This window comes from Suricata suricatta, chromosome 13, assembly GCF_006229205.1.
Source record: "Suricata suricatta isolate VVHF042 chromosome 13, meerkat_22Aug2017_6uvM2_HiC, whole genome shotgun sequence".
NCBI lineage: Eukaryota > Metazoa > Chordata > Mammalia > Carnivora > Herpestidae > Suricata > Suricata suricatta.
The window spans coordinates 9354938-9381193 of NC_043712.1; the positions used below are offsets into that span (position 1 = coordinate 9354938).

Sequence of the window (26256 nt, forward strand, 5' to 3'; positions counted from 1 at the left end):
CCCCGATGTAGTCAAAAATCTGTGTATAGCTTTTGACTCCCCCAAAACTTAACTACTAATAGCCTACAGTTGCCCAAAAGCCTTACTGATAACATAAACAGTCCAGCAACACATTTTGTATGTTGTATGTATTATATACTGTATTCTCACAATAAAGTAAGCTAGAGAAATGAAAATGTTTAGGAAATCGTAAGGATTGCTTGTGAAAATCACATTTATAACACTTCACTGTATTTGTCGATACCATAAGTGTATACACTCATTGAAAAAGCCATAAGTGAACCCATACAGTTCAAACTCATGCTGTTCAACAGTCAACTGTATAAATGGTAATAGAGGTGTATATTCTCTCTGCTGCCAACACAAAGCCAAGGCACCTAACTTCTGTGCTGCTTTCATGGAACGGTGTCCATAGCTCCAAGTCAGACTCTGTAAAGTCTTATTTTTTAACACACTTCAACCATGCTCAATTGTCTGTGTTTTATTCCTAAAGAATATTAAATGCATAAAATTGGAAGAGGGGTTGAAAGAATGACAACTCAATAAAGACCATGAGAAGTGAAAACTTAGAAGAGTTGACCAAAAAGGAAACAAAAGAAAAACTATTAAAAAGCAACCCTAGAACTCAGTAAGCAGAGTAGCATGGCAGCACGGAACTATTATGTGGCAAGACTTAGAGCCTTTTGAACCCTGAAGAAACCATTATATTCCATACCCAAAGATGAACATAACACAAGGTCACTCCAGCTGTCTGCTTTAAGGATCCTGGATAGGGGGATTTCATGTGTTGTAATTTAGCCTCCCAAGAGTACTTGGAAACTCAGACTTGTCGCAAACTGCAGAAGAACGTTCAGATACAAAACTTGTTTCCTGCCTATCAACCTTTCTGAAAGCTAAAGGGTAAAACTCAGCCAATATTTGGTTACTGAAACGCTATATGGTATTTTATTAGAACAGCTTGCACATGAAGATTCAAAAGACTCCAAAAACCGTTGTTCTTCATTCGCTTCCTAACATACACTTAAGCATTTCTGCTGCATATGGGAGTAGAATACTTGTCTCACGGAGAAGCACTCATACGGTTGTTTGAGTTGCAAGCTGAACTAGCCACGGAACTAGCTGATCTCACGGAACACCGCCTTTAAAAGAAATACCAATCCATGGTTATTCAAATTTGAGTATTTAGCAGACATTTTCCTGAAAATGAAGGAGGGAAGCCTTTCACCTCAAAGAAAACAAGTGATAATATTTGGTGGCAATGATGAAATTCAACATTTGAGGTGACAGAATTTTGGAAAACTTGTATCTATCACTAGGCTTTGTTTCTCATAATTTAAAGACTTTTCTGATGGGATCAGTGGTGGATGTGAAAGAATGGGATTTTCTTATGATACTTTTTGTATAATGATGTCAACATTTGGAAGACCTGCATAACCCCATGACCCAGTATTTACCAGACTACTACATGATGTTACAAAATCATTCAAGAGTAAAAGAGTCATTTCAAGTGCCAGACCAAAAACACACAAAACAAAAACAGGGTGTCAGTCCAGTGGATTTTAATGTAATGGAATACAGTCTTATTAATGTGGTTTTAGGTTCAACATTGCAGCCACTCTAAGAAACTACGATTTATCAAGTTTGGTGTAGTATCAAAGAAGAATATTTGCAAAGAAGAATATTAAAATATCCATCCCTTTCCCAAAAACATACCTGTGTGAGGCTGGCTTTTTTCATATGCGTCAGCCAAAACTATATATCACAGCAGACAAAATGCAGGGGCAGGTAGGATAATCCAGCTGTTTTAAAAAATATAAACTAATGCCATACATTAGGATTTTTTTTGTTTGTGGAAACGCCAGAGTTTTTGCATTTAAAAAAATACATTGTTTATATTCATGTAATGGGTTTATTGTTATTTTTAATGAATTAAATATTTTTTAAATTTCTCAGTTTGAATTTCAAATGCAATAAATATTGATGTAATTCACACATACAAAAGCTTTTTGGGCTCTTCAATAATGTTTATGATGTAAAAGGATTCTGAGACCAGAGTTTGAGCACTGCCAGTCTAGGGTCTTGAAAATCATCTTAAGAAGTTTGTTTTTCACCGTGAGTCAACAGGAAATGGAGTGCACAGCTCCATTTTAGGGGAGTGGTGTGGCCGGATGAGTGTTACAAAAGGATGACTCTTCTGGCTGGATGTTTGGATCTGGAGAAGACGTGATCAAAAGTACAAAAACCAGAGAGGAAGCAACTGGTGGTCAGGACCTAGGTGAGGGCTGATGGCCACAGGTAGGAAAGGGGTGGAGGGTGACTATGTGAGAACTATTTAGGAGACCAGATGCCTGGAACAGCTTTAGGTTTAAAGGGAAATGTTGACATCAGTTCAGGAAGTGCTGCACCATAGGCCATGGGAAGATGACATCTCACTGGCTGGCTCTGAAACTCTAGAGAAAAGTCTAGGCTGTATTTCTGCTTCAAGGTTATCAACATGAGTAGTAATTAAAACCTAAGAATTTTGAAAACCTGAAAGAGGAGAAATGCAGGGTTAGAAAGAATGAGGGTCAAGCGTAGGACTGGGAAGATACCATATGAAGGACAAGATCACAGAAATGAAGCAGGTTGGCTGGAGAAGTCTACTGAAGAATCTGCTGACCATGGTTCCGTGGAAGCCCAGGGAAGACAGAAGTATCAAATACAGCTGTGAAGCCAAGCAAACTAAAAGCTGACAAGTATCTACTGGACCTCTCAATATAAAGGTCACAGTGACCTTAGCAAGAGTGTTTTCAACAAATTAGAGGAAGGAGGGGAATCACATTGCCATGGGAGTTTTTATAATCAGAGAGCTTTAATTATGTTTATAGGAAGGAACCAAAGAGAGAGTTTGAAAGATGCAGGCAGAAGTGTAAGGTCAGACAAGGCCCCTGCTCTAGAGGGCAAAGAGGTCATTACAGCCCCCAGTCCTCTGCCACTGGAGGAGCGCTGGGGAAGAGGCACCAGCCTTTGCCAGTTGAATTCCATTGACCTGAAGCTCCCACAGGCAGCTCGGAAGTGCTGCTTACAGTGGAGGCTGGATCCAGAGGGGGTTTGCAGCCCAGAAACCGAAGAATCCTCAGCCCATCTTTTCCCCAGGGGCCTGTGTATGGAAAGGCACAGCTTTACCTGAAAGAACGGTGTGTTCCCATTTCTTTCCCCCCAAGAAATCTGGTAAGAGCTTTCTACCTTCCTTCCAGGCCAGAGGAACCAGAAAAGATCAGACCCTGGAAACATAATTTTAAAAAGTACCCATGCTGCACAGCTTACAATTTATAAATACTTGTTTTCCCTCTTTGAGTTCACAGTGACGGGGAGAATGAATTTTGGCTAAGATGCACTGATTTGCAAGGAGGTCTTTTAGAATTATAATGACAAGGGGTTGGGAGCCCACCCATACATTTTTGAGTGCTATTTCTGCAAGTTACATATTGGATAATCTTGGGCAATACAAGTTACAAATGCCTAAAACTCAGTTTCCTCAAAAACAACCCAATTCAAAAGTGAGCTAAGGACTCAAATAGATATTTCTCCAAAGAAGATATACAAATGGCCAATAAGCACATGAAAAGATGTTCACCATCACTAGTCACTACCCATTGGGATGGCTGTTATTAAAGAAAAAAAGAAAACAAGTATAAGGGTGTGGAGAAATTAGAACCTTTGTGCAATCCTGGTGAGAATGTAAAATGGTGCAGCCAGTGCACTAAAGTTTGGCTCAAAAAGTTGAAGAGAGTTACCACATGATCCACCAGTCCCACTTCTATGTATAGACCCAGAGGAATGGAGGGCAGAGGCTCAAATAGACACACATCAGTGTCCACCGCAGCACTGTTCACAGTAGCCAAAAGGTAGAAACAATGCAACTGTCCATCTCTAGGTGAATGGATAAAATTGTGGTGTGTACATAAGCTGGAACAGTACTCAGTCTTGAAGGGAATGAAGTTCTGATACACAACACAGATGAACCTTGAAAACTATGCTAAATAAGCCAAACCAAAAGGACAAATATTGCATGATCCGCCTGCTGTGTCACCGAGAATAGGCAAGCTCTTAGATGCAGAAAGTAGAAGAGAGAATAGGGGTTACCAGCAGCTGGGAGAAGGGAGAAAGGATGTTTCTATTTAGTGAGTACAGTGTGTCTATTGGGGATGATGAAAAACTTTTGGAAATGGATAGTGGTGATGGTTGCAGAACATTGTAAATGTACTTAATACATCTTAATTTTACACTTAAAAATGGTCGAATGGTAACATTTACCACAATTTAAAAGAGAAACTGTTTTCTTCTCAGCAAAATTAGAATTATCCTTAAAAAAAAAAAAAGCATTATGCCTGAGGTAAAGGAATGGAGAAAGAATCCAACTCAAAATTTTGTTTATAATACTGGGACTTTTATAAGTATTTTAAATGCCCGTGAGAGAGAGCATGAACCTTGATACATATCTACCTGTTGTGATAAAAGGCAGCTATTGAAAACCATGGGTGTAGAGGCTGTGTAGCAACAGGGAAGGGGCTATGGTAAAATGTTAGCCAAAAAAAAAAAAGGTCCCAAATTTTGGGTCCTGTCAGATCCCAAAACACAGACATGTGGGAATGATGACGAAAGAGACCATGGAAATCATCACACTGGGTATTTGCGTTACGGGAGCAGTGTGTGGAGTTTTTTCCTCTCCTAAATTTTTACTAATCTTAAAATGATATTTTATATGTTTTTCATTGAAAAGAAGAAGGAATGTCTGTTTTCGGCTTTCCTGGCCATTGGTGACATCTGGGGTGTTTTACACAAAGGCGGGCTGCAGACTGGGCTTGAAAAGGCAGCTCTACCCAGTCATTGCCAACCACAGCCCATGCAGGCAGGTTATGGTAGAAGGGGGCTCCTTTCAAACGGTAATCTCCATCCCATTTGCAGAGGAAATCTGGGAGTGCTTCTAGCAGACTATAGAAGCCCTGTCCCTCTGCACTTACGCTGGCCCTTGGTACGATAACAGCTTTTGGGGAGTGATTTCTCGTCATTACCCCCCAAACGACCAGAGGAACCTGTTTTTCTGGCACAAGTTCTTGTTTAAGTTAAAATTCATAACACAGAAGGGGAATTAGAGCACGGAAGCTCCAGCGTCTCCACTTCTGACATTTGTGCTGCTAATTAGTTTCTGTTTGTCATTCCATTCCATCTTCTCTGTTTTACTTGGGGGGGAAATGCATGATGTAAATACATTTTTACATATCCAGCTTTCCCCTTCAGTGTTCAGAAGCAAATGTATAGTTTCAGTTTCTGCCCTGAGCATGTGACCAGAGCTTAGATGCCCATTCTATGCCCCATTATATTCTTTTTTCTTCCTACAATACTAAAAGCAAATCTCAGAGGTGGCCCAATTAAAAACAGTCTTCAAAATAATGATGATTTTCTTTTCATATATCAGTTCCATCACATTTGTAAGAACAATCACCACCCACTGAGCCCCACTATATCTGGGCTATGTGAGATGCCAAGGGGCAGACCTGGGCACCTGGAAGGATGGTGACTCGCCCAGGTCCTGCTGGGGGAACAAGTAAGGCTGGAGCTTTCTCCTTAGTCTGATTCTGAAGCTCACACTTTTCCCCTCTGCATCCCAGGCTTTTGTCATGCCTTAATTTCCAAACAGGCTTTAACAATCCAAGCAAAATAATTCATACTGATTGGAATATTAGATTTTGCATTTCCTTTTCAATCATGCTGATAGATCATTTTTTCTCAGATGAAATTTTTACAAATTTCTGCAAATTTACAGAAGTTTACAAATTTTTGCCCCTGTATCTTATCCCCTTCCCATGAAAATGGTCATTCTTTGGATTTTCAAGGATATGGATAACCCACCCAGCTCAGATTCCCTCTCACATCCCAGGACAGATGCCTTGGTAGGCTGCAGCTCAGGAGCCTCCTGAGCCTCCCTTACCTAAGTGAGCCTGGAGGTGCCTAAGGCAATAGAGTGTTTCATAACAGGCTTTTCTTGTTCTCTTTTTAATTGAACACCTATTTAATCAGTGTTGAAATGCTTCCCTTCTTCTCCCTCTGATGGAAATTCACCATGTAACATGTATGATTCATGTTTATTGATAGATTTGTTTCCAGTAAGAGGTCAGCCAACTTTGTTACATCTTAATATATAGGTTTTGGACTGTGAAATTACACAAGTGTGAGTTCCGCTTATTAACTGTTATTCTGTCATAAAACAACCCCCAGATCCTGCCAGTGTTATCTCCTCTACAGGTGTCAAGTCCACCCCTTTCTCAGCATCCTTTTTGCCCCTTGTGTAGCTCAGAACCACATACACTCCTAGCTGGGTGCTGGCTGCTGGTCTCCCTGCCTCCTGGCCCCGGGAGCCGGGGTGAGCACCTAAAAGCACAGTTTGACCATTTACTTAACTGCCCGACTCTTCAGCCCACTAGGGGCTCCCTCACCTGGCGAATCCAGCATTTCCAGCACTTTGGGCCTGTCCCGTGTCATCTGCCTGCCCGCTGCTTGTGCCTTTGCTCGGGTCTCCCTCGGGTCTCTTGACCTTTGTCCTGACCCTGGTGCATCCTTCTCCACCCCTACCTTCACCCAGCTGACTCCTCATACTCCTGTAAGACTCCTCCAGTATCAGCTCCTCCAAAAAACTGATGACCCTTCCCTGCCGAGGCCACCCACCTCCCCCTGGGGTCTCCAAAGCAGCAACCCGCACTCACCATCCTCTCGGCGCGCATCATTCTCGACTCTGTTCATTCCTCTGGCCCTTGCACAAATCTGTGCTGCTGGCAGGGCCTGACCTGCATAAAACTGGTCCTGGAGGGAATGAAAAGTCCTCACAGCAAAAACTGTCTCTTAGATTGAGCCAACCCCATGTCCCATGCCCCAGTGTGGGTGAAACCATGACTGCAGATTTTAACCTGAACTTCTACACTGGAGTTGTCCCTCGAAATTTCTCCCATAGAGTCAGAAGGGGCTGTGTGCTGTCACTGTCTCCCCACACCCCATCCCGGTTATTAACATCTCTGGCTCCGTCATAATCACAAAAGGGCTGATTGGCTGAAATTCAAATACAGGTACTCTAGACAGCATTTTCCGGGTTCTCTCTGTGATGTGGATGCTTTCCCTGGAAAGGACAAATAAATCAGAGACTTAGAGAGGCGGTGAGTGGCGAACTCTTCATCATTCCTGTCCACTTCACTTTTCCTTGGGGCTCTGGAATGAGTACCGGGGACAAGCAAGGAACGCGCGCAGCCCCCCAGCACAGCAAAATACAGATGTTAGTGTGCTTGTGTTCACCTGGCCCCAATACGCAGCCTTTCAGGAGACTGGGGATGTTTCCTTTTTGTTTTCCATGTGACTGTTGTGCAGATAAGCTGCCGACCTCCCCTCCATCAGCCCGCGGTCGATACACTCCACAGGCGATGTGTTACCCAGAAGATAGTGTCCGGGCTCCAGAGGCTCCCTCAGGCTGGGGCAAACTGCATGTCCCCTGTGCCATGTATAGATTTGGCTCTTCTTAAACAGTGCAGAAAAGGTTTTTAAAGCACTTCAGTTGTTTGGGCAAAACATGGTCTAGCATCTTGAGGTTTGTTTTGCCAGTGATGAGTGGGAGCAGGTGGTGTAGACTGTCCATGAGATCCCTTATCAAAGTGGTCAGTGAACCCTGAAGCTTCAGGTCTACAGGCCTCCCTAAGACCTTCTGGTCCTTCTTAGCCCCAGGCCTTGGTGGCTGGGTCTGTCATGGCCAGGTGTCAGTGGTAAGGCCTCCTGGAGGGCGTGTCTCTGTTTGTCCTTCACAGCCCGGTGACCTTCGTGGATGCCTCCGCTTGGTCACAGCATGGCCAGCAGTGAACTGCATTGTTCTTCCACACAGTGATCGCCAGCAAGCCGGACTCTCCCAACACGGGTCCTGTAAAGATAAAGGGACTCACACCCGTACATACAGATCTATCTTTAACTGAGATTCCCTTTCTTATCAGAAACAAGTAATTTACATATTAACAGAATGATTAGCTTCTGGCTAAGAATTCTAACATTTAATACCACGATTTAGAATCCGGCTAAATGTGTCAAGTGACTGAATGTGAGGTTTTTCAGAAATTATTAGCTAATTTTTTCATTATAGAATTTATAGTCACAATTAGTATATCATAATGATGTTTCCAGGATAAAATACCAGCAGCTCAACTTTTCTGGCCACAAATGTACAACATATATCAGTTTATTTTTGGAGATCTGAAGAATTAGCTACTGTAAATAAAGTCCCCAAGAAGATTTCTCCGGGAAAGGAGTGAACTTACAGTAATATGGGTGATATATTATTAATTAATAACTGTGACCAGCGCTGTTTCAATTAAAAGGAAAACGGATGAGAAGGCCTATTAGGAAGGATATGCTTTATCTGCCCAGCACTGAGGTCCGCAGCGCAGGCCAGGGGCGGCGGGTCCGAGGCATCTGCACGAAGAGCTCACCGGCCGCTCCTGAGTCTGGGAACTTTGCTGAGCACTGACTACGTGTCTCCCGGAAGCAGTGCTGGAAACCAACTTCAAAATAGCTTAAGGAGCAGGAGGACTTTTCTAGAGTGCCACAGGGTCTCCCACAGCTGAGTGCTGGTGGGCTGGGAGGGCTTCACTTGGGACTGACGCAGGCTGGCATTGGTGTCTGTCTGGAGGAGGGTATCTGGCACAAAGGACAGGCACTTGGCCCCTGTCTGCAGGTGTCAGGCTGCAGGCCACGTGTGTTACGGGAGGTACATGAGAGGAGTCCCCAGGATCGGCAGGTCTTTTCCGGACTGGTCAGGGAGAGCCGCTGCCCCAGGCCTCGGCTGGTGGGCGTGCAGTGCCACGGGGCTGGCCCGCGCACGGGAGGGCAGCATGACGGGAGGCTGGACCGGAAGGTGGTAGGAAAGGAGTGTGCAGGAACTTGGTTCTGTGTGAGGGTCTGGCCCCCCGAGGCTGGACAGCTGTGTGACGTGGCCTTCTTCTAGGGGAGAAATGACCAGAGGCCCGGAAGCAGCTTCCAGTCGAGGTCACCAGACCAGGACCCCCCCTTCCCCGCTGTAGCCAGACCCACAGAGAAGCCTCGAGATGGCATTACTAGCCGCCTTGGTCCTTCCTGTTGCTCATTTGGCTTTAGGCACAGTTACTTTATTTTTAGGGTAATCATTTGTGGTTAACTGGCCACCTATTCATGTCCTCTGTGGATAGAAGTAGTTCTGCAGAGCCTTCCTCCCGCGGCCTGCCCTGGACACGCTCCAGAGTGGAAGGAGGCCTAACCAGCCATTTGATTTCTTTTTTTTTTTTTTTTTTTTTTACCGTCCATTTTCTCCACGGCCTGTGATGAGAGAAAGGAGCTGCTCCTGGGAGCATTCGGCCTCACACCTCCCCTTGCTCTTGCTTAAACTAGAATGACACGGGGAGAATCATGTGTGGGCCTCCTCGGAGGGAAGTCACCAGAACCCCCTCAACGCTGTCTTTTCTTTCTCTCCAGGTCACGCAATATTTAAACTCACGTATCTAAGCAATCATGACTATAAACACCTCTACTTTGAATCTGACGCTGCTACTGTCAATGAAATTGTACTCAAGGTGAGTGTCGCTCCGAGGCCCCTGTGCAGGGTTCCCAGGCCGGCAGCAGTCCCCTCCTCCCCACGCCGGGCAAGGCTCCTGAGCGCGGTTTGCAGAGGGGCACCTGCCTTCTGGTCGCTTCGGCAGTGAGCGCCCACACCCAGGCCACGCCACAGGTCAGCTGCTCCACGCCCGCTTCGGCCGAAGCAGGAGCCCCTCGGGCCCCTCCTCAGTAATCCTGCTTCTTCGTGCTTATCCTTTTTACGCAGCACGTGTGTCCGCCCGCCCACCCACTGTCGGAGCTCCTTGAGGGCCCTGGACCGGACTCCAGGGAAATTGTTGTTGTGTGAAGACGCTTAATGTATTCATGGTAATTTTAGCAACCTGTTGTAAACCTGTTCGACTTGATGCTACAGTCCTGTGTTATGGGACCTCAACCATGCCCACTGAGCACCCTCTGTGTGCCAGGCTAGCACTTGGGATGCGGTGGGGACGGACCCAGGCCCCGCCCCCAGAAAGCTCTTTCTCTGTCGCAGCAGACACACATTAAACATCACATTGCACAGATTGCTAAACAGTCACAAAGGTACTACGTGGATGTGGAAGAGGAAAACTGACGGGGCCGAGGGGTGGGTGGAGAGCTGAACCCTGAAGGGGAGATGAAAGGCACAGATTTTACCAGGTGGGGCGAGAGAACACGCATCTCGGGGAGCAGCCTGCGAAGGGCAGAGAAGCGGGGTGAGCACATGAGGCCGGGCGGTGGCACCCAGGCCTGTGTGGCTGGAGCAGAGCAGGGCGGAAAGGCCAGGTCACACAGAACCTTGTAAAGTGGGGACAGGCTGAGAAGAGCTCCCGGGGGTCTCAGGAGGACTGGGGGCAGCCGGAGGCTGCGTCTCTGAGAGGCTCCCCGTGCCGCCCAGGCTCGGGGCCAGTGCACCACACCCTGGACTAGTGGTTTTCAGACTCTTCGAAACCGACGGCGCTGTCTTCAAGCCGGATCTTACGCGGAGGGAACAGATAGCAACAACAGGGCTGCTTGGTTCGGGCAGAGCAGGGCTTACAGCCAGAGGGTGACTCTGAGGACTCTGTATGACTCTGGCTAGTCACATCTCCTCTCAGGGCCTCAGTTTCTCTGCCTGTAAAATGGACATCCTGGTAGGTACACTGCCCCACCCCAGCAAAGGGCTCCTGGAACACGAGTCAAATGAAGCAGTGTAAACCTACCTAGATTAGTATTCACTGTCCTCTTGAGAGTGAAAGCCATCGAGTAATAATAATGAAAGTAGCTGAGCTGTCCTTGAGGGATTGCAGAATGCAGGACCTGAGCTAAATTCTCACCCTCTTTCATGGAATCTTGACAGTTCTGCAAGATGGTACCGTGACAGTCTTTCCCATTCCATCCCATTTCCTAGATGAAAACTGAGGCTCAGAAACAAATCTTAGCCAGGACCATGAATGGCAGAACCGGACCTGACCCCAGGTGTGGCAGCTTCCAGACCTTGTGCCCCGTCCCGCCGAATGTGTGCCACCTTGCGGCATTGAAGGAGAGGTTTCCGTGAAATGGCATTGTTTTGCAGAGACATTTCGAGGCCACATCCTCATGGCTGCAAAAGATTTCCAAAAGTAGTAGATGGAAATGGAAGGCTAAAGCTGCTGGGGGGCAGTCGGGGCCAGAGCCCACCTCGGACCAGGCGGTGGGGACACGGGGCGTGCTGCCGTGCTTGAAACCAGCAAGCTAAGAGTTAACTTGCCAGCTTGTCACCAGACAGCACGGGGAACTAGTGCAGTGTTCGGGGACCAGGTAAAGAAATATTCCATTACCCCATCAGGGGCTGGCCTTTTTTTATAGCCAGCATTAAAATATTCAAGACTTGAGAAGGATTCTAGTAAAATTATAATCCTGTGTTTGACATCAAAATAATTTTCACAACAGCAGATTGATGACACAAGCACAGGTTTATGACTTCAGTCTGAGGCTGTGCGCGAGCAAGTGCAGAGAAATCACTTTACAGGACCAAATGCTCCCTCGAAGCAGATGCTTTTCTGCAAAATCCCTGAGGCCTATCGCCTCTCCTGAAATGTCCGTTTTCTTATGAAAATGTTTGCAGAAATATTGCATCCTGCCCGAGACGGCAGGAGAGTCACAGCGAGCCCAGACCTGATTTACTTAGAGAGCTAATGGTCATGATCCTGATGGAAGATTAAATTTCACGTTTTCTGTCTCTGATTTTTATAGCAATTTAAATACTTAGCCTTCTCTGCCATCCCCACAGTGACTGTGGGCTTTGCACCAATACCAAGTGACTTAGGCCCCGGCCCCATGTCCCAGAATTTGCCAGAAGTGTTTCCATCGGAGGCTCTTCCAGGAGTCAGCCTTAGACTCAAATACTGTGTGTGGTGGTTCTAGAATTCAGAAGGTTTACATAAAATGAGAGCTTTAGATGGAAACGGAAGGGAGGACATAAGGGCCAGAGGCCAACGTCACAGAAACGGTTACAAACAGGCCGTCTTTGTCCAGTGATTTTATTCCGTCATGTTTTTCCCTCGTGTAGAAACATTAATGTCTCCCATTTATTGAACACCAACGGCATACCAGACATTGTATGTAATTATTTAATCTTCATGATTGCCCTGCAGAGTGTCGACATTATTATCCCCATTTTGTAGATGAGGAAATAGAGGCCCGAGGCCACAGAACGTGTGAGGGGTAGAGCCTCTGCCTGAAGCCCAGCCCGGAGGCGTCCCAGGCTGTCCCTTCCACCCCGGGTGTAACTGAGCTAAGCCTTGTGTGGTCCCTAACTCTGCAGGCTTCGAGATGAATCTCAGAGGGATCGTTGGTCTCTTCACATTGGGTTCTTCTCGTGATCGAGTGATGGAGGCTGTGGTTTATTGACCATGAAAACTCCCTATATTTTTGTGCCGTAAGCTGTAAAATGCATTGAAAGTGAAACACTCTGTAGTGCATAAAATTGTGCCAGTTTTAAGCCACAGCATATTAACCAACTAATGGCAGACCAAAGGGCGTTTTTATCTTTTGATTATTACATTAATCTTCCATTAAAATTATCTATGTGATTATCACAAAGCACTGAAGATAATAAATTTAGGAGATAGTTGGCTAGTTAAAGATCATTTTTAAATGCTTTTGTCAAGTTATATGTGCCAAAAATACACTGAAAACACTAGGTCGGCTGAGTGTGCAAACAGTATAATCCAAAGATCGCTCTTATTAAGAATGATAAGACCGCTTATTTCCATGCCTTGTAGAGTCCCACGTCGTCAGCCCGGCCCCGGCCCTCATGATTTATTGCTCTCAGCTGGTGGCTCAGCGAGGCAGCGGGCCAAGCACGTCAGGCCTTCTGGACTCACACACCAGCCCTTAACGCCTGCTGCTGCTGGCGACTGTCAGGCAGGAAGTTCGGAGGGGACACCGTGTACGTGAGGCATCCGTGCCACACTGCCTCCCCGCGGCAGCCCCCGCTCCTGTCACACGGTCAGCGGGGCCCCTCAGAGGAGAGTCAGCAGAGGTGGTGGCTCGTCTCCACAGTCCAAAATATCTGGGTTTCCCAGTTTCACTTTCAGATACTGGAGAGTGAGGAGAAAAGGTTCAAGAAAAGCCCCAACCGGAGGGCGCAGGGGCGGTGGGAGGAATGGTATCTGGGCAGGGAAGGGATGGGCGCACCTCTGTGGAGGCCAGGGGCCTGGGAAACTAGAGGCATGTTAATTGAGGACACAATCCCTGCTTGGACTCTTACTGGCTTTGTGGCCTTGAGTAAACGCATCGCCATTCTGTGCCTTGACTTTCTCATCTGCACGATGGGATAATGGCCTTGGTGTCATAAGGCTGTCGTGAAGGTCCCATGAGTTAGTCCTGGCAAAGCGCTCCGGCAGCCCACCACCATGCTGCCCAGCCAGGGGTTGATGGTCTACACCGCAGCCCAGGCCTGACCCGGCACCGCTGCCCTCCCCAGCTCCTCCCAGCCCACCTGGACTGGCCCCTAAGTTGTTCAGTCCCACAGATACGTTGCTGTCTTCCATTGCTGCGCCGTGATATGTGCCGGTCCCCCCCGCCCCGCCCCGTACACCCCAGACCCCTGCTTCTCTCTCAGAACCCAGCTCGCTCATTCCCTCTGCAAGACTGCCCTGCCCCACGTCTCCCTGACCATGACCCCATTCTTCCATGCGCCTTCTGGCTCTGGTGCCGCACTTGGCCTGCTGTTGGATACTCACCAGCCTGTGAGCGCCTCGGAGCAGAGATCATCATGTCTCACGTCCCTAGGTCTCCTGAACCAAGCACAGGGCCAGGCTCAGACATGGACGTGCCTGGTGGCAGAGGAGCTGCAGACGGTGACCGTGTGCAGCCGCCGCCTAGGGGCGTCCGGGCAGCGTGCTCCCCACCGAGCACCCTCCCAGCTCCGCTCCTCTCCCAGCTTTGACCCTCGCCTCTGGGTGACCCTGGTCAGCGAGGCGCCCTCCCTGAGCCTCACTCCTTTTTATCAAATGAGCCCTGGTGGGCCGTCGAGGAAATCCCGTAATTAGAACCTCTGTACCTGGGGGTGCGGGCGAGGAGGGGGCTGCATATAGAGCCTCGGTTCAGCCGGTTTCTCATCCCTGCAGTGCTCTCACCTCTCGGACAAGGAAAGCAGGGCTCAGGGGAGTCATGTGCGGGCCCAGGGCTGCACAGCGGGCGAGCAGAACCGGAAGCCTGGTGCACAGCCTTCTGGGAGGCAGCACGTGCTGAAGAGGGAGCACAGGCTCTGGAATCCGGAAAGCTCCGCCACTGGTGACTGGAAGGCGCGCAGCGGCCACTTGTCCCCTCCAGGCCTCCGTTCTCCTGTCATAAAGTGGGCCCCGGCCCAGCCTGCCAGGTTGCCGTGGTGATGGCTCCAGGCACAAGAGAGCACCTGGGCTCCCGGCCTGGGTCAGGGCCTTCCCGTCTATGCCCTGGGCGAACAGAGAGGCTGCCGAGTGACTGGACTGTGTCCTCTTGCTTTCTAGGTTAACTACATCCTGGAATCGCGAGCAAGCACTGCCCGGGCTGACTATTTTGCTCAAAAACAAAGAAAACTGAACAGACGTACAAGCTTCAGCTTCCAGAAGGAGAAGAAATCAGGGCAGCAATGACACTGGCCTCCAACCCCAGTCTGTCGCCGTAGCTCAGAGCCTGCCTGCCAGGGCCAGGTGGCCCTCGAGCCCGCCCTGTGTCTTGCAATCCTCAGGGGCCTGGCTCGCGGGCACGAGGCTGGGGGGCTCTTGGGAAACAGAGCTGGGACATCTCTGCGGGACCGAAGCCTGAGCGGCAGTGGCTTTGATGAGCAGTGCCAGGGGCCAAAGACCCAGATGCCACGCCCGGCCATCCTCACGGCCAGTGGCCCTGCTGAGGATGTCCATAGCCACGCCCAGACATTTCCTTGCAACTTGATCAAATTTCTTCAAACAAACGAAGAACAAAAATGTACATTTCTTTTTTTTTTTTTCTTTTAATAAACAGGCGTGCTCTTGACCACGGTTGGTATGACGGGCCATTCTTTGGGGCAGAGGATTGATCATGTCCTTCTCTTTAAAACCTGTTCCCATATTGAACAGGCAGATTGGAAGAGCTATGGCTCGATTTCTCAGAAGAAATGTTTAGGGCTTAGTCAATAGTTTTAACTATGCCATTTGTTTAAGTGAGTGCATTGCTTCGAGGATGGTCTCTTACTAGTCGGGAGGGGGCGGGGACGTGTGTCCCAGGCTGTGCCCCTTCAGCAGCCGCCTCGCGTCCGCTCATCCCGGAACCTCTTGGCCTCGGAGACGCGGACTGCGTGCGGGTGGAGCGCGGGGCGCCGGGAGAACGGGGTCACGGCCGGTCCAGCTCCCGGCACGAGTGGGCTGTTCCGTTTCTTAAGTAGCAAGTGCCCGTTTCAGCTCGCGGTTAGACCCGCACGTGGGTTTTCCCTGGAAGGGGGAGAGGCTCTGCTCGACTGACTGGGAAGGACCCCGCGCCCCTTCTCTCCGCGCAGCACCTGCCTCCTGGCGTGAGCAGGCACGCCGCCGCCGAGTCTCCGTCTGCCAGGGCAGACGGTGGGCAGAGACGGCGGAGCAGAGGGACGCCTGCTCCCCGGGGGCTGCCAAGGGACAGAGCGTCACTGACACCACACCTCTGGCCACACAGATGCCTCTGCGGTCCTCACCAGCCTCTCCAGGGCCCCTCCCAGGGTGACGTCCCTTCGCACTGTCCCCGGCCAGGGCCGAGGACCAGATATCCCACCGAGGACCCGCATTTCAAACAGCTTTTTTAATTGCCGTGCAGGAGGAGATGTGACGACAGCAGCATCTCAAAGTCAAGTGTGTTTCTCTGCACTGGGGGCATTTTAATGAATTCCTCTTTCATTCTGATCTTTGTTCAGCCAACAGAGCATCCTTTTCTAACGTCTTCCATTCCTACCCACCCCAGAAACAAGAAATATTATTTGTAGCTTGCTATCTATCTGTATTTGAATTTTTAGCAATTTTATATTTAGATATCTTTGAAAAATGTAAATGACTAATTTGGTCATTAAATCTTGTGGCATATTCAGTATTAAAATATTAAAATAAAAGTCATATAAATACCATCTTTTGCATATTGCTTTGAATTCTCGACGTCTCGAGCACAGTATCCTGACCTGTGCGTCACCCTGGGGAGGGGCATTTGCGGCAGCTGATGTGGCACCCAAGGTGTCTGACGTGCACCACAGGCCTCCTCACGTACAGAGCGAGACAGGATGACCCTCTTCACTCAGGGGCAACATCAGGACCTCGACCTCCCTCCAGGACATGATCAACACCGTTCTCCTATCGGGAAGAACGGCACGTGTGCAGTTTACGTAAAGCACATCTGTCCAGCTGCCGGGACACTTGAAGGGGGAACACTGTCCAACCACCCAGGCCGACCAAATATCCAGACCGTTTCCATTCTGTTTTCCCTCGGCCCCCCTCTAACACCCCACACCTGGATTTTAAGAGAGAGCCAGAAACTCCTCGGGGATAGACCTGACAGAGCAGGAGCGCGGAACAGCCCAGGTCACTGGGTCCCTCGCGCTCTCCATCAGCCTCTCCTGACCCGGCTCCGGGCGGCCCCACCTGCACCCCACACGATGGTGCAGGTGGCCGGCCCAGAGCCCTGGCCTCAGCCGACCTCTGAGAACCGGCCGCCCACGGCCTGGGCACCTGCTCGCCAGGCGGGCTGCCTGCTGGTCCCTCACAAATACGCCGGGGCCCAGGTAACTCCCGCAGCCAACTGGTGGCAGGTCTGGCATTACCTCTGTTCCAGAGCTGAGGGCTTGGGCCCTGGAAGGGTCTCACCTTTCATTGGGACACACCGTGACTCTGACACCTGCAGCCTCGCCTGGTGGCTTTGTGGCCCTGAGGTGAGCAGTCCCTCCTCGGGACCTCAGTTTCTTCATCTGCAAATAGAGGTGCCGGAGTAAGTGACCTCTGCAGACCTTTCTAGAGAATGTCTTCCATGTCTCAACCTTCCTTCCAGTGGTTTCTGTTGGCCAAAACTTGCGGGAGCCTTTCCACTTCTGAACAAGAATTCCAAGAAATACTTGAGGCCATTTAGTCCCTCCTTCTCTCTTGGGGCAGCAAGTGCGTGTTCCCCCCAGAGTTTTTGAGCCTCGGCTTGCACGCTTGCACACCTCCACCAGTGGGGCATGCACCACCGTTCGGGTCAGTGCTTTTCCTTGTTGGCCCATTTGGTCGCCCCGGGCTGACCTTCACTAACGGCCTGCCATCGCGCCTCAGCCTCTGCACACCTCCCTCTTTTCCACCCCCACCAGGGCCCCAGGATCAGTGTCCACACTGACCCCTCTGAGGGTGAAGAAGCTTATCCCCACCCCCGTCATGCCCCTGAAATCCTGCCAGCTGCTTCCGTTCCCCAGGTCAGGTTGCCAAACAGCAGCGGGGATGGGGCGGGGGGGGGGGGAGCGGTCAAGATGCTCACGGTCCGGTGAGGCCTGGAGATGAACAAGTGATCCTCAGGCTACACAGAGTAGCTGCCATGGAAACTCTGGGGGCGGGGGGACAGCGCGGGCCTGGAGGCCTGAGGTGTGCGGTGCGGCGGCCAGTTCCGGGTGACACGGGTGTCCTGGGGGTCCCCCAGGGGAAGGTACACAGTGTGCAGGAGTGCGTCCGGAAGCTAGAAGCCCCCCGGCCACCTGATCCTCCTGCTACAGATGCCGTAACAGGCAGAGTAGCAGACTCCCTCACCTGGGAGGTGGCGGGGTCGGAACCCAAGCCTCCCAGCTGGCCTCCGGCTTGGCCTCCGATGGCTGATGAGGCCCAAATGCCCCACATCCTGCAGGCACTGGCAAGGCCCCACGGGGAGGGCCCGCTGTCCGCAGAGCAGCCCAGGGCGGGGAGAGTTAAGCCTGTCATGTTCTGTTCCCACCAAACACCTCTGCTTAAATGCAAAGTCCCAACAGGGTGGTGTTTGCCATAAAAGCCCGAAGAGTGATTTGTGAAGTCTCGAAGCCCTGTAATCTCGTCAGCGTAATGGGATTATATTTCAAATCACCACAGCCTGTTCATTACCCATTTAAACTCCTCTGACAGAGGAAAACTTACATGAAACGTGCACGGCAGCCCTCGCTGACTTCCCCACTCTCCTTCCTGATTAGACAAACAGATGCTGAGGTCTGGAATGAAAAAATAATGTGCCCATTTATTCATTTTTCTGACAAGTCACAATAGATTTTTAACTGCCAATGAGTGACCTCCCGGAGGGGCAGCGGCTGGGAGGCGCCCGCCAGGCAGCGAGTGGTCATTTCCGCCCCTGCCGGCCCCTGTCCTGGCTGGACCCCTCCTGGGGCCAGAGCTGGCTGCCAGTCTGAGTCACTCTCCCTGCTCCGTCCTGGCCTACAGCAGGTGCCCTCAGCCAGGGCGGGGAGGGCCGTCTGCCAGGCCTTTCTGCTGTCCCCACGCCCAGAGGTCCAGGGCCCTCCTCCAGGGCACAGCCATGGCCTGAAGTCAAAGCCCCAGGTAGGAAGCCAAGGCCTGCCCTTGTCCAGCCAGGCGATTGAGGAGCCTCAGTTTCCCCATCTGTAAAATGGAGAAAGTAGAGCTCTTCTCAGGGGTGCCTGGATGGCTCAAGTCAGATAAATGTCTGACCCTTGATTTTGGCTCAGGTCATGACTTCACAGTCCATGAGATCAAGACCCACATCAGGGTCTGTGCTGACAGTGCAGAGTCTGCTTGGGATTCTCTCCCTCTCTCTTTCTGTCCCTTGCCCACATACCTGCTTACTCACTCTCTTTCTCTCTCTCAAAATAAATAAACTTAAAAGCGTGGGCTGGTATGCACTCAGCTCCCACTCTGGGCTGCCTAGGACAACCGTCCCCAGTCAGCGCCCCCTAGGCCGTGGCAAGGAGAAAATGGGTCACCAAGTGCTGGGCCCTCCCTTGACCATGGCCTCTGGCGTAATAGGCCTTTGTGGACACTTGCTGGGCCACAGGGTCACAGAGCAGATGGGCGGAGGAGCTCTGCTCTGACGATACCTGTAGCAGGGCTGGGCTGGGAGAGGCGCCTGTGTCAGGGGCCTCAGCTCTGCCTGTCCCTAGGGCGCCCCCATCCTAATTCGGAAGCAGGACACTGCTCCGGAGCTGGGCCACCAGCTGGAGGGAGCCCCGTGGCCGCTGCATGAGGCATAACTAAGATAATGTCACAGGCCCGGGGCACAGTGGGGGATGGGTAGCCATGAGACAAGGGTGCGCAGTCACATGCTCACCGGGAACACCCTGGCCAAGGTCTTCGCTGCCAGCAGGACTTCAGGCCCCAGGGCGCGACGCCTGGCCCCTCAGGAAGCCTCTTCGGGGGCCCCCCACTGCCCTGTCATCCTCTCAGTGCCCCCCCCCCGCCCCCCCGCCCCCCCCCCCCCCCCCCCCCGCTCCCCAGCCCGCCTCTGCAGAGAACCTCCAGACAGGGCTCCCATCTGCGTGCACTCCCTCTATGAATACATAAGAAATGCTGTGGGGCTAATTCTTTTGAAAATGATGAAATTCATCTGTATTATAGCGTTCCAGCCCCCAGCTTCCTGCAAGCTAAAAATATTTTAATGTCATATTCCCATGTAAATTTTAGTTTAGAATTTAATACCCTTTTAGCATACATTAAATTTTTAGCATTCTTCAAGCCCTTGACTCTTTTAAGGGTTTAGCTGATGTGCATTGGAGAAAAGGGATGGCGGAGGCTGTAAATTAGGAGAGAAAATTCTAGAAGCAAGGTGGCCCCCAAACCTCTGCACCCACCTCATCTTAGGAGTTACTCCTCTGGGCTTGGGAGCATCTGAGCCAAACCCTGGGATCCTGGGGAGGTGTGAGAAGTCTCGTTTCCTTACCAGAAAGTCACAGCTGCTTTTTTGGCCATGGGAGAATTCACTACAGCAGCACCGGTCTGGGGAGCCAGCACGGCCTGGCTCTGGGGAGCCAAGGGCATGGCGCTGCCGTCAGGATGGGATCAAGCACTAGTTCTGCCACTTGCCAGCAGGTGACCTTGGTGTGCTTTCTGTGCCTGTTTCCTGGCCCCCCAACAGGGCCAAGGTCAGCTTGTGCACAGGTGACGTTTGAGAGAATACACATGAAAGGGGGCGGTTATCGGCTCCACAGAGGTGACCTCCAGGGTGAGCTGGCGGGTGTTGCTGAGGGGTCCAGGACGATGATGTGTGTGACACATTTTGGTTCATCTGTACCCCGCTCCAGCCCCTGGAGTCACCCAGCAATGCAGGCCCCCCAAGTCTCTGCAATTGCAAAGCCTCGTGATTGGCCCGGGGGCTGCAGCCTCATAGGACTCCTCCTCCGGGGCAAGGCCACGAAGAGCCAGGGGGAGGCTCTGAAAATGGTGGGGAGGGGGCTTCACAGTTGCCTTTAGGGGAAAGTAGGCCTCATGTCCCCCAGGACATCCAAGGTCAAGGCCTGGGACCTGCATGAACACTCTCCCCACACCCTCGCACTGCGGGGTCTGGGGCTGCACCTACCGGGGCCCACACCTCCTACCGGGAGTCACCAAGGCGAGGCCCTGGAGTGAATTCTTCCATCTGTCTGACGGCCCTTCTGAGAGATGCGGACAGAAATAATACCTCCCTCGTGGGCTGGGAGCATCCGGTGAGATCACGCCCGGGTATCAGGCGCATAGTGGCCCTCAGGAACGAGGCAGTATGTAGGGAAGGCCTGCGTCTGAGCACTAACCAGAATTACAAATGTGCAGCATGGGGCGCACGATCCAGTGACATGGCGGCTCTGCTTTCTAATCCCTTTCAGGGGGAGACAGAATGCCCTGATGGACAGAGACAAGCCCCGGTTTAGGCTCCAACCAGTGTCTGTGACTAAAGCAACCGCCTTGTTAACTTAGATTTACAAAGAGTGTCTCCACCCCGGCAAGAGGAAGGCATGGGGAGGGGGAGCAGCCGTCGGTGTGGGAGGCGGAGGGGCCTGGGAGCCAGGTAGGGACCCCCGTCTAACCCACCCCCAAAGAAGCCCAAGGAATCCCTCCAAGCTCCAACCTACTGTAAGGTGAGAGCAGTTTCCTAATGAGGAGTGAGTTCCCCAACTCTGGAGGAGTGTAAGCATTCAGCATTCATTCAACAAGTGTCCACCAATGCCTACCTTGGATTATGGCCGAACAGGCCCTGCATGTACGAAAATGGTCTGATGTGGATAGAGCCTGTCCCTGGGAACTCCTGGTCCATGAGGCCATGACCCCGTCTCTAGCGCTCAGGTGACCAGATGTCTGTAACAGGGGCTGCTGGGCCTGGGAACTAGAAGCAGACACGGCGTTCGCGTGCAGCCAGGGGCTGAGAACGCTCCTGGTAAAGGCTCTGGTGGCTCAGAATGATCTAGTTGGAGGATGACAAGTGGTGGATGCCTGGGGAGGGCAGATTCCAAGGCAGAGAGCCCCAGAGGAGCCCTCCAAGCAGGAGAGAGTCCAGCCGTCCATCTGTGAGGAGAGGTGCCAGCACGAGATGGCCCCTCGGCCTCCCTCCGGACTCAGGCAGCCTCGCTGTGGGGCCCACAACCGCGGGGCCCCGATGCTCGTCTTCATCCTGAGCCAAGAAACCCTCCACTTCCTATGGGAAGAGGGCCTCCTGGGGGCTACTTCCGGGTGGCTGGTTTCTCCCGTGTTGGAAAAGGAGACCTTGGGTTCAGGAGAAGCACTTATCTCCCTGGGGAGCAGGAACCAGATGTCCTTCCTAGGCAGCCACCAAGCCCCTCCCAGCTGACACTAGGGCCTCCCAACACAGGAGACCAGCTTTTTGCCAATGTAAGTGTCACCAGTGCCCCGTGTCACTCTGATGACCCGGAGCTCTACTGTCCAAGCCCCACCCTGGGTGTAGACATTACTTAAATAAATGGATAAATAAACAGAAGAAGGAGGAGAAGGAGAAGGGCACCCTCCAGATGGCAAGAGCAACCTAGACAAGACTTCCAAGCCTCAGAAAGATCTCTCTCCCAAATACCATATACACAGCCCAGGCCAGGTCTCTGATTGGCCATGCAGGGATCACGTGTCCATCCCTGGGCCAATCCCTGGGGCTGGAAGATGAGCTACTAGTATCGGCAGCAGGTCCATGATTCGGGAGCTCCGGGGAAGGGGCCCCACTAACCAGAGCAGGGGAGGGGACAGGTAAAATCAGTGCACCTCTTTAGCAGTTATTATGTACCAACCACTGTACTAAATTCCTTCCTTTTTTTAAATTTTCTCAAACTCACCAAGAAGCAGGGGCCCATTGCATCATTCCGCAATAACAAGGCCTAAAGTGTGACGGAGTTTGCCGAGCAAGGAAGGGGCGTTCAGGGGACGTGAGCCTGCTTCTGACTCCAGCCCCGAACGTCTCCACCTGTGGGGTTCCCTCCTCCATACGGACCCAGTGGAGGTGGAGTCCTCGCTTCAACCCCAGTGTCCCTGTGCGCACGCGCGCGCCCACGTGTTTAATCTTCCAGCAGCTCGCCGATCCCCCTCCCCTCCCGGGCGGGGGCGCCCACCCTCGCACACCTGTGCCCTGGGCACAGCCGAGGCTGGTGGCCGTCTGCTCTCTGAGGAGGCCGCACGCGTCTCTAAGCAGCCCCTTCCCCACAGCTGAACAGCTGGCCACCATCTTGGCACACATTTCCCTGTCACATCTGATTTGCAAAGTCATGTCTGTAACAGACCCACAGCAGCGTCCAGTTGGGGCTTTTTCAGGTCAAGGAGTATTTTCCAGAGAGTCTTTAGTTCTTCAGAGGAGAAAAGGAATGCGAAGAAGAGAAGGAAAAGAATCCTGTCTCTGTTGCAGGGTCAACCCTCCCACCAGTGGACCCTTCCCCTGGGCCACCCTGGTCTCCAGCCTTAAAGGTCCCCTTGAGGCTCTGTCATTATCCCACTTGACGAATGAGGAAGTCGAGGCTCCCAGGAGTCCTGTCATTTTCCCAAGGCCACACGGCTGCTGAGGGCAGAGCTGGGATTTGAACAGGGCCTTTCCAGCCCCTCAAGCCCTGGCGCGTCACCGTCAAATCCACAGCCTTGCAGCAGATGCGTGAACTGGGCAGTCCTGCCGGCCTGACTCCAAGACCGCCTCCTCCTCCGGGAAGCCTGCCCCAGCTGGCAAGGCCTGCCTCTGCCGCTCTGCGCTTGCCGCTGCTGGCTGGAGTTTCCGGCTTCCAGAGCATCCAGGGAGGGCCCCGCCAGAGCTGGGTGGCTTTGGCGCCCCTGAAGTCACCCTCTTAGTCATCCTCTGGACCGCGAGGAACGGAAGCCCACCAGAACGCACGCAGCGGGGGGGAGTCCCATAAAAACCCTCAGCCATCCGCACAGCCGGGCACTGTGGGAACCAAGCCAGGTCCCGACGACCCCGCCACACTCCCCTTCTCCGAGGGCTGGGTTGTGGGCCAGCTGTCCCTCTCTCCGGCTCCTCTTGGGCATCCTGGTGGTGCAGATACCTGTGACCACAGCCCCCAAGACCGCGTGCATGGCCACCACCCCGTCACTCCTTCACCTCCCCAGGGCACCAGCAGTGATGGCCCTGACTGGGCCAGGGAGGGGGTTGTGCAAAGGTGTCTCTGGCCACAGGAAGTCAGGAGTGTGCAGGTGGGTGACAGGCTTCTACACCCTTCTCCTGTCCAGGTCCTCTGTCTTAAGGGGAAGCCCCAGGGAAGTGACTTACACTGACTTTCTGCCACCTGGAGGCAGGGACTACGCCTCCTTTGCCCTGTCAGTGCCCGGCCTGTGGCATCTGCCCAACACATGTTTGTGAGTGAATGGGGTGAAGCTGGAAGGTATCCTGGCCCCAGAGAGGGCTCCATGGACACAGATGGGAAACGCTGTGTTTTACCTGCTCGGCAGACTCCTCCCTTGCAGGACCTCTCAGGGCCTTTAGTTAACTACCGTTCCCTGTGCTCTGGGAAGGGGCTGACATATGCAGCATTTGCCAAGCACCCTTTTGCCAAAGCGTGTGTACACATTCCTAGAACTGGGGGACTCGGAATTCGGGGTGGAAATGCTCTTTCAGGCAATCCAAGGGCAGCCACGTCAGGTACCAGCTGAGAGCGTGGCTTCCGGAGTCAGGCAAACCGGTTCTGTTGCCTAGCAGCTGTGTGACCTTGGGCAAATCACTTTGCCTCTCTGAGCCTCGGTTATCCCATACGCTTCTATGGGGATCATCAGGGCCACTCCGTCTTTGTCCAGACTGCCATCTTTACCATCTGTACCACACAGCAGTGGCCTCCTCCTGGCCTCTTTGGCTCCCATCTGCTTCTCAGCCTTGGATATGGCCTCTGGGCCCAGGGGACTCTTGGTCCCCATTCACTGTATTCCCTGCACCTAGCAGAGCAGGCCTTCCACACAACATTTGTGGAATGAATGAATGAATGAATGAATGAATGAATGAATTGATGAACAATATTCCTCTGTGAACACTGACTTTAGTTTGGGGCAGGCGTGGCCACCCCCCTCTGATTGTCCTCCTCCCCTTCTCTTGCACTTCAGTCTGGCTTGAACAAAAAGGAAGTCCATGGCCCACTCAGCAAACATTTACTCAGTTGGAATAATTATATCCTATTGGGAGTCGGCCGACCAGAAAGATGACTGGGAGAAATCCCGTATACACGTGTAAACAACGCCTCCACCTCTAGAGGGCAGTAGAGGCTCCAGGCCTGGGCTTGACACTCTGGGCGCATAAGCCTTTTGACTCCACACCACACACCTGTGGCACAACTATAGCACTGTGTCCATTAGACAGATGAAGGGAGTGAGGCTCAGAGTGCACAGTGACTCACCCAAAATCAATCACACAACTAGGGGGAAGCAGGGCAGCAATTTCGACCCAGGTTTCATCTGACTCCAGACCCAGCAATCTTAACCCTCCTTCGTTCTTGATTGAAAGCCATGGACACAGGGAGGAACACAGATCTGGAGTCTGCATTGAAATCCCACCTCTGCTTTATCCCTATTTATGTGGCACTAAGTCTATTATTTCACCTCTCGAAGCCTCAGTTTCCTTATCTGTGAAGTAGGGCTAATAATCCTTCTTCTACAGGATCATGAGGATTAAATGAGCTAGTAGATGGGAGAGAAATTGCTGGGATAGCACCAGTTTTGTGGCCAGAGGACAGAGAGACCTAGGAATCCCTGCCTCCCAAATGAAGCCCTCGGCTGCGCCTAAGGCAGTGGGCCCACGGGGTGGCTGGCGCAACACAGCTCTCAATAAACTTCTGCTGGTGCTGCACATTGTCCCAGAACACAGAGACACAGAGGCTCTGAGTTTGAACCAGGGTCCCCCTGGACAGACAATGGGAAAACGGGGAATGCAGTGGAGCGGTGAGTTTGAGGCCAGGCACAGCCTAGACCCATACTCCAGCTTCAGGACCCTGAATGTGGTGCCATGAGCCTTGGTATGTGTTGGCCAAGAGGCCCGCCACATAGGCCAAGGCGCTGCCTCGTCAGTCAGAATGGCCACCATGTTTGTCAAGATGGCTGCCACACAGCTGCCGCATCTGTCCCCAAAAAGCAGGGTTCACTGGGTTCTAAGAGCCCCACTGAGACTGGACTGGAAACGGGGCACATTAGTTGCTAAACTGTGACCAGACCCCAAATGGAGTGAGTCAAAACTCAGGGCAGTCTGCACATTCCAAGGAATAAGAAGAAACCCATCAGCCCTTCCCTATGCCCCTGAGAATTCTGGGTAATTACTTTTTCTCCTTTGTCTTTTGTTTTCTTTTAGCAGAACCACCAAGAAGCGGCCGCAAAAATCAGTTAAAGGTTCCAAAGTGCTTCTTCCCCCAGAAATCTTTTATAAAAGGTGAAAGATTTACAAGACCCGAAGAGCAAACCAAGCAGGATAATTGTTTTTGGAATGACCCCAATATTTTCACCCCGGCGACCCCAGCTGGGCATCTTGCCCCATATTTATGATTCCTGGTCCTCCGCACGCTGCCGGGCGACCTTTCTGAGCCCCCTCTGTGAGCCCCCAGTCCCTTATCGGGCCTGTAACTCACCCTGACATTATCTCTCGGGAGGGTTTTATGCACTTTAATTTAACTCCCCCCATCATTATTTCCCGGACTTCAAGGTTTTCTCTTTCTAGCTGCCCTTCCCGGGACAAGCATAATCTGTTTGCCATCAAGCCCAATAAATATGTTTGTGCGGGAGACAGAACCTTCGGGGGAGGGTGGCC

The 26256-nt window shown here is 51.6% G+C and overlaps 1 protein-coding gene and 1 non-coding gene across 9 annotated transcripts in view; one reads left to right on the forward strand and one right to left on the reverse strand.

Annotated features, from left to right (window-relative positions):
* The window catches only part of MAPKAP1 (MAPK associated protein 1), a 240090-nt gene extending 224994 nt beyond the window's left edge, over positions 1-15096 (forward strand). For 6 of the 8 annotated variants that reach the window (XM_029919356.1, XM_029919362.1, XM_029919357.1 and 3 more), the window contains 2 exons: positions 9517-9614; positions 14592-15096. In XM_029919356.1, the coding sequence (XP_029775216.1) occupies positions 9517-9614; positions 14592-14717 (224 nt within the window). In that variant the 3' untranslated portion in view covers positions 14718-15096. Of the gene's footprint in view, positions 1-9516; positions 9615-9862; positions 10169-11005 lie in introns of those variants that run through there. The other 2 variants (XM_029919360.1, XM_029919359.1) reach the window with 2 other exon arrangements.
* Positions 15097-25806: 10710 nt separating this feature from the next.
* LOC115277118 lies at positions 25807-25919 on the reverse strand. Its single transcript, XR_003902226.1, has one exon. It is a non-coding gene; the product is annotated as a U5 spliceosomal RNA (small nuclear RNA).
* Positions 25920-26256: the final 337 nt, after the last annotated feature.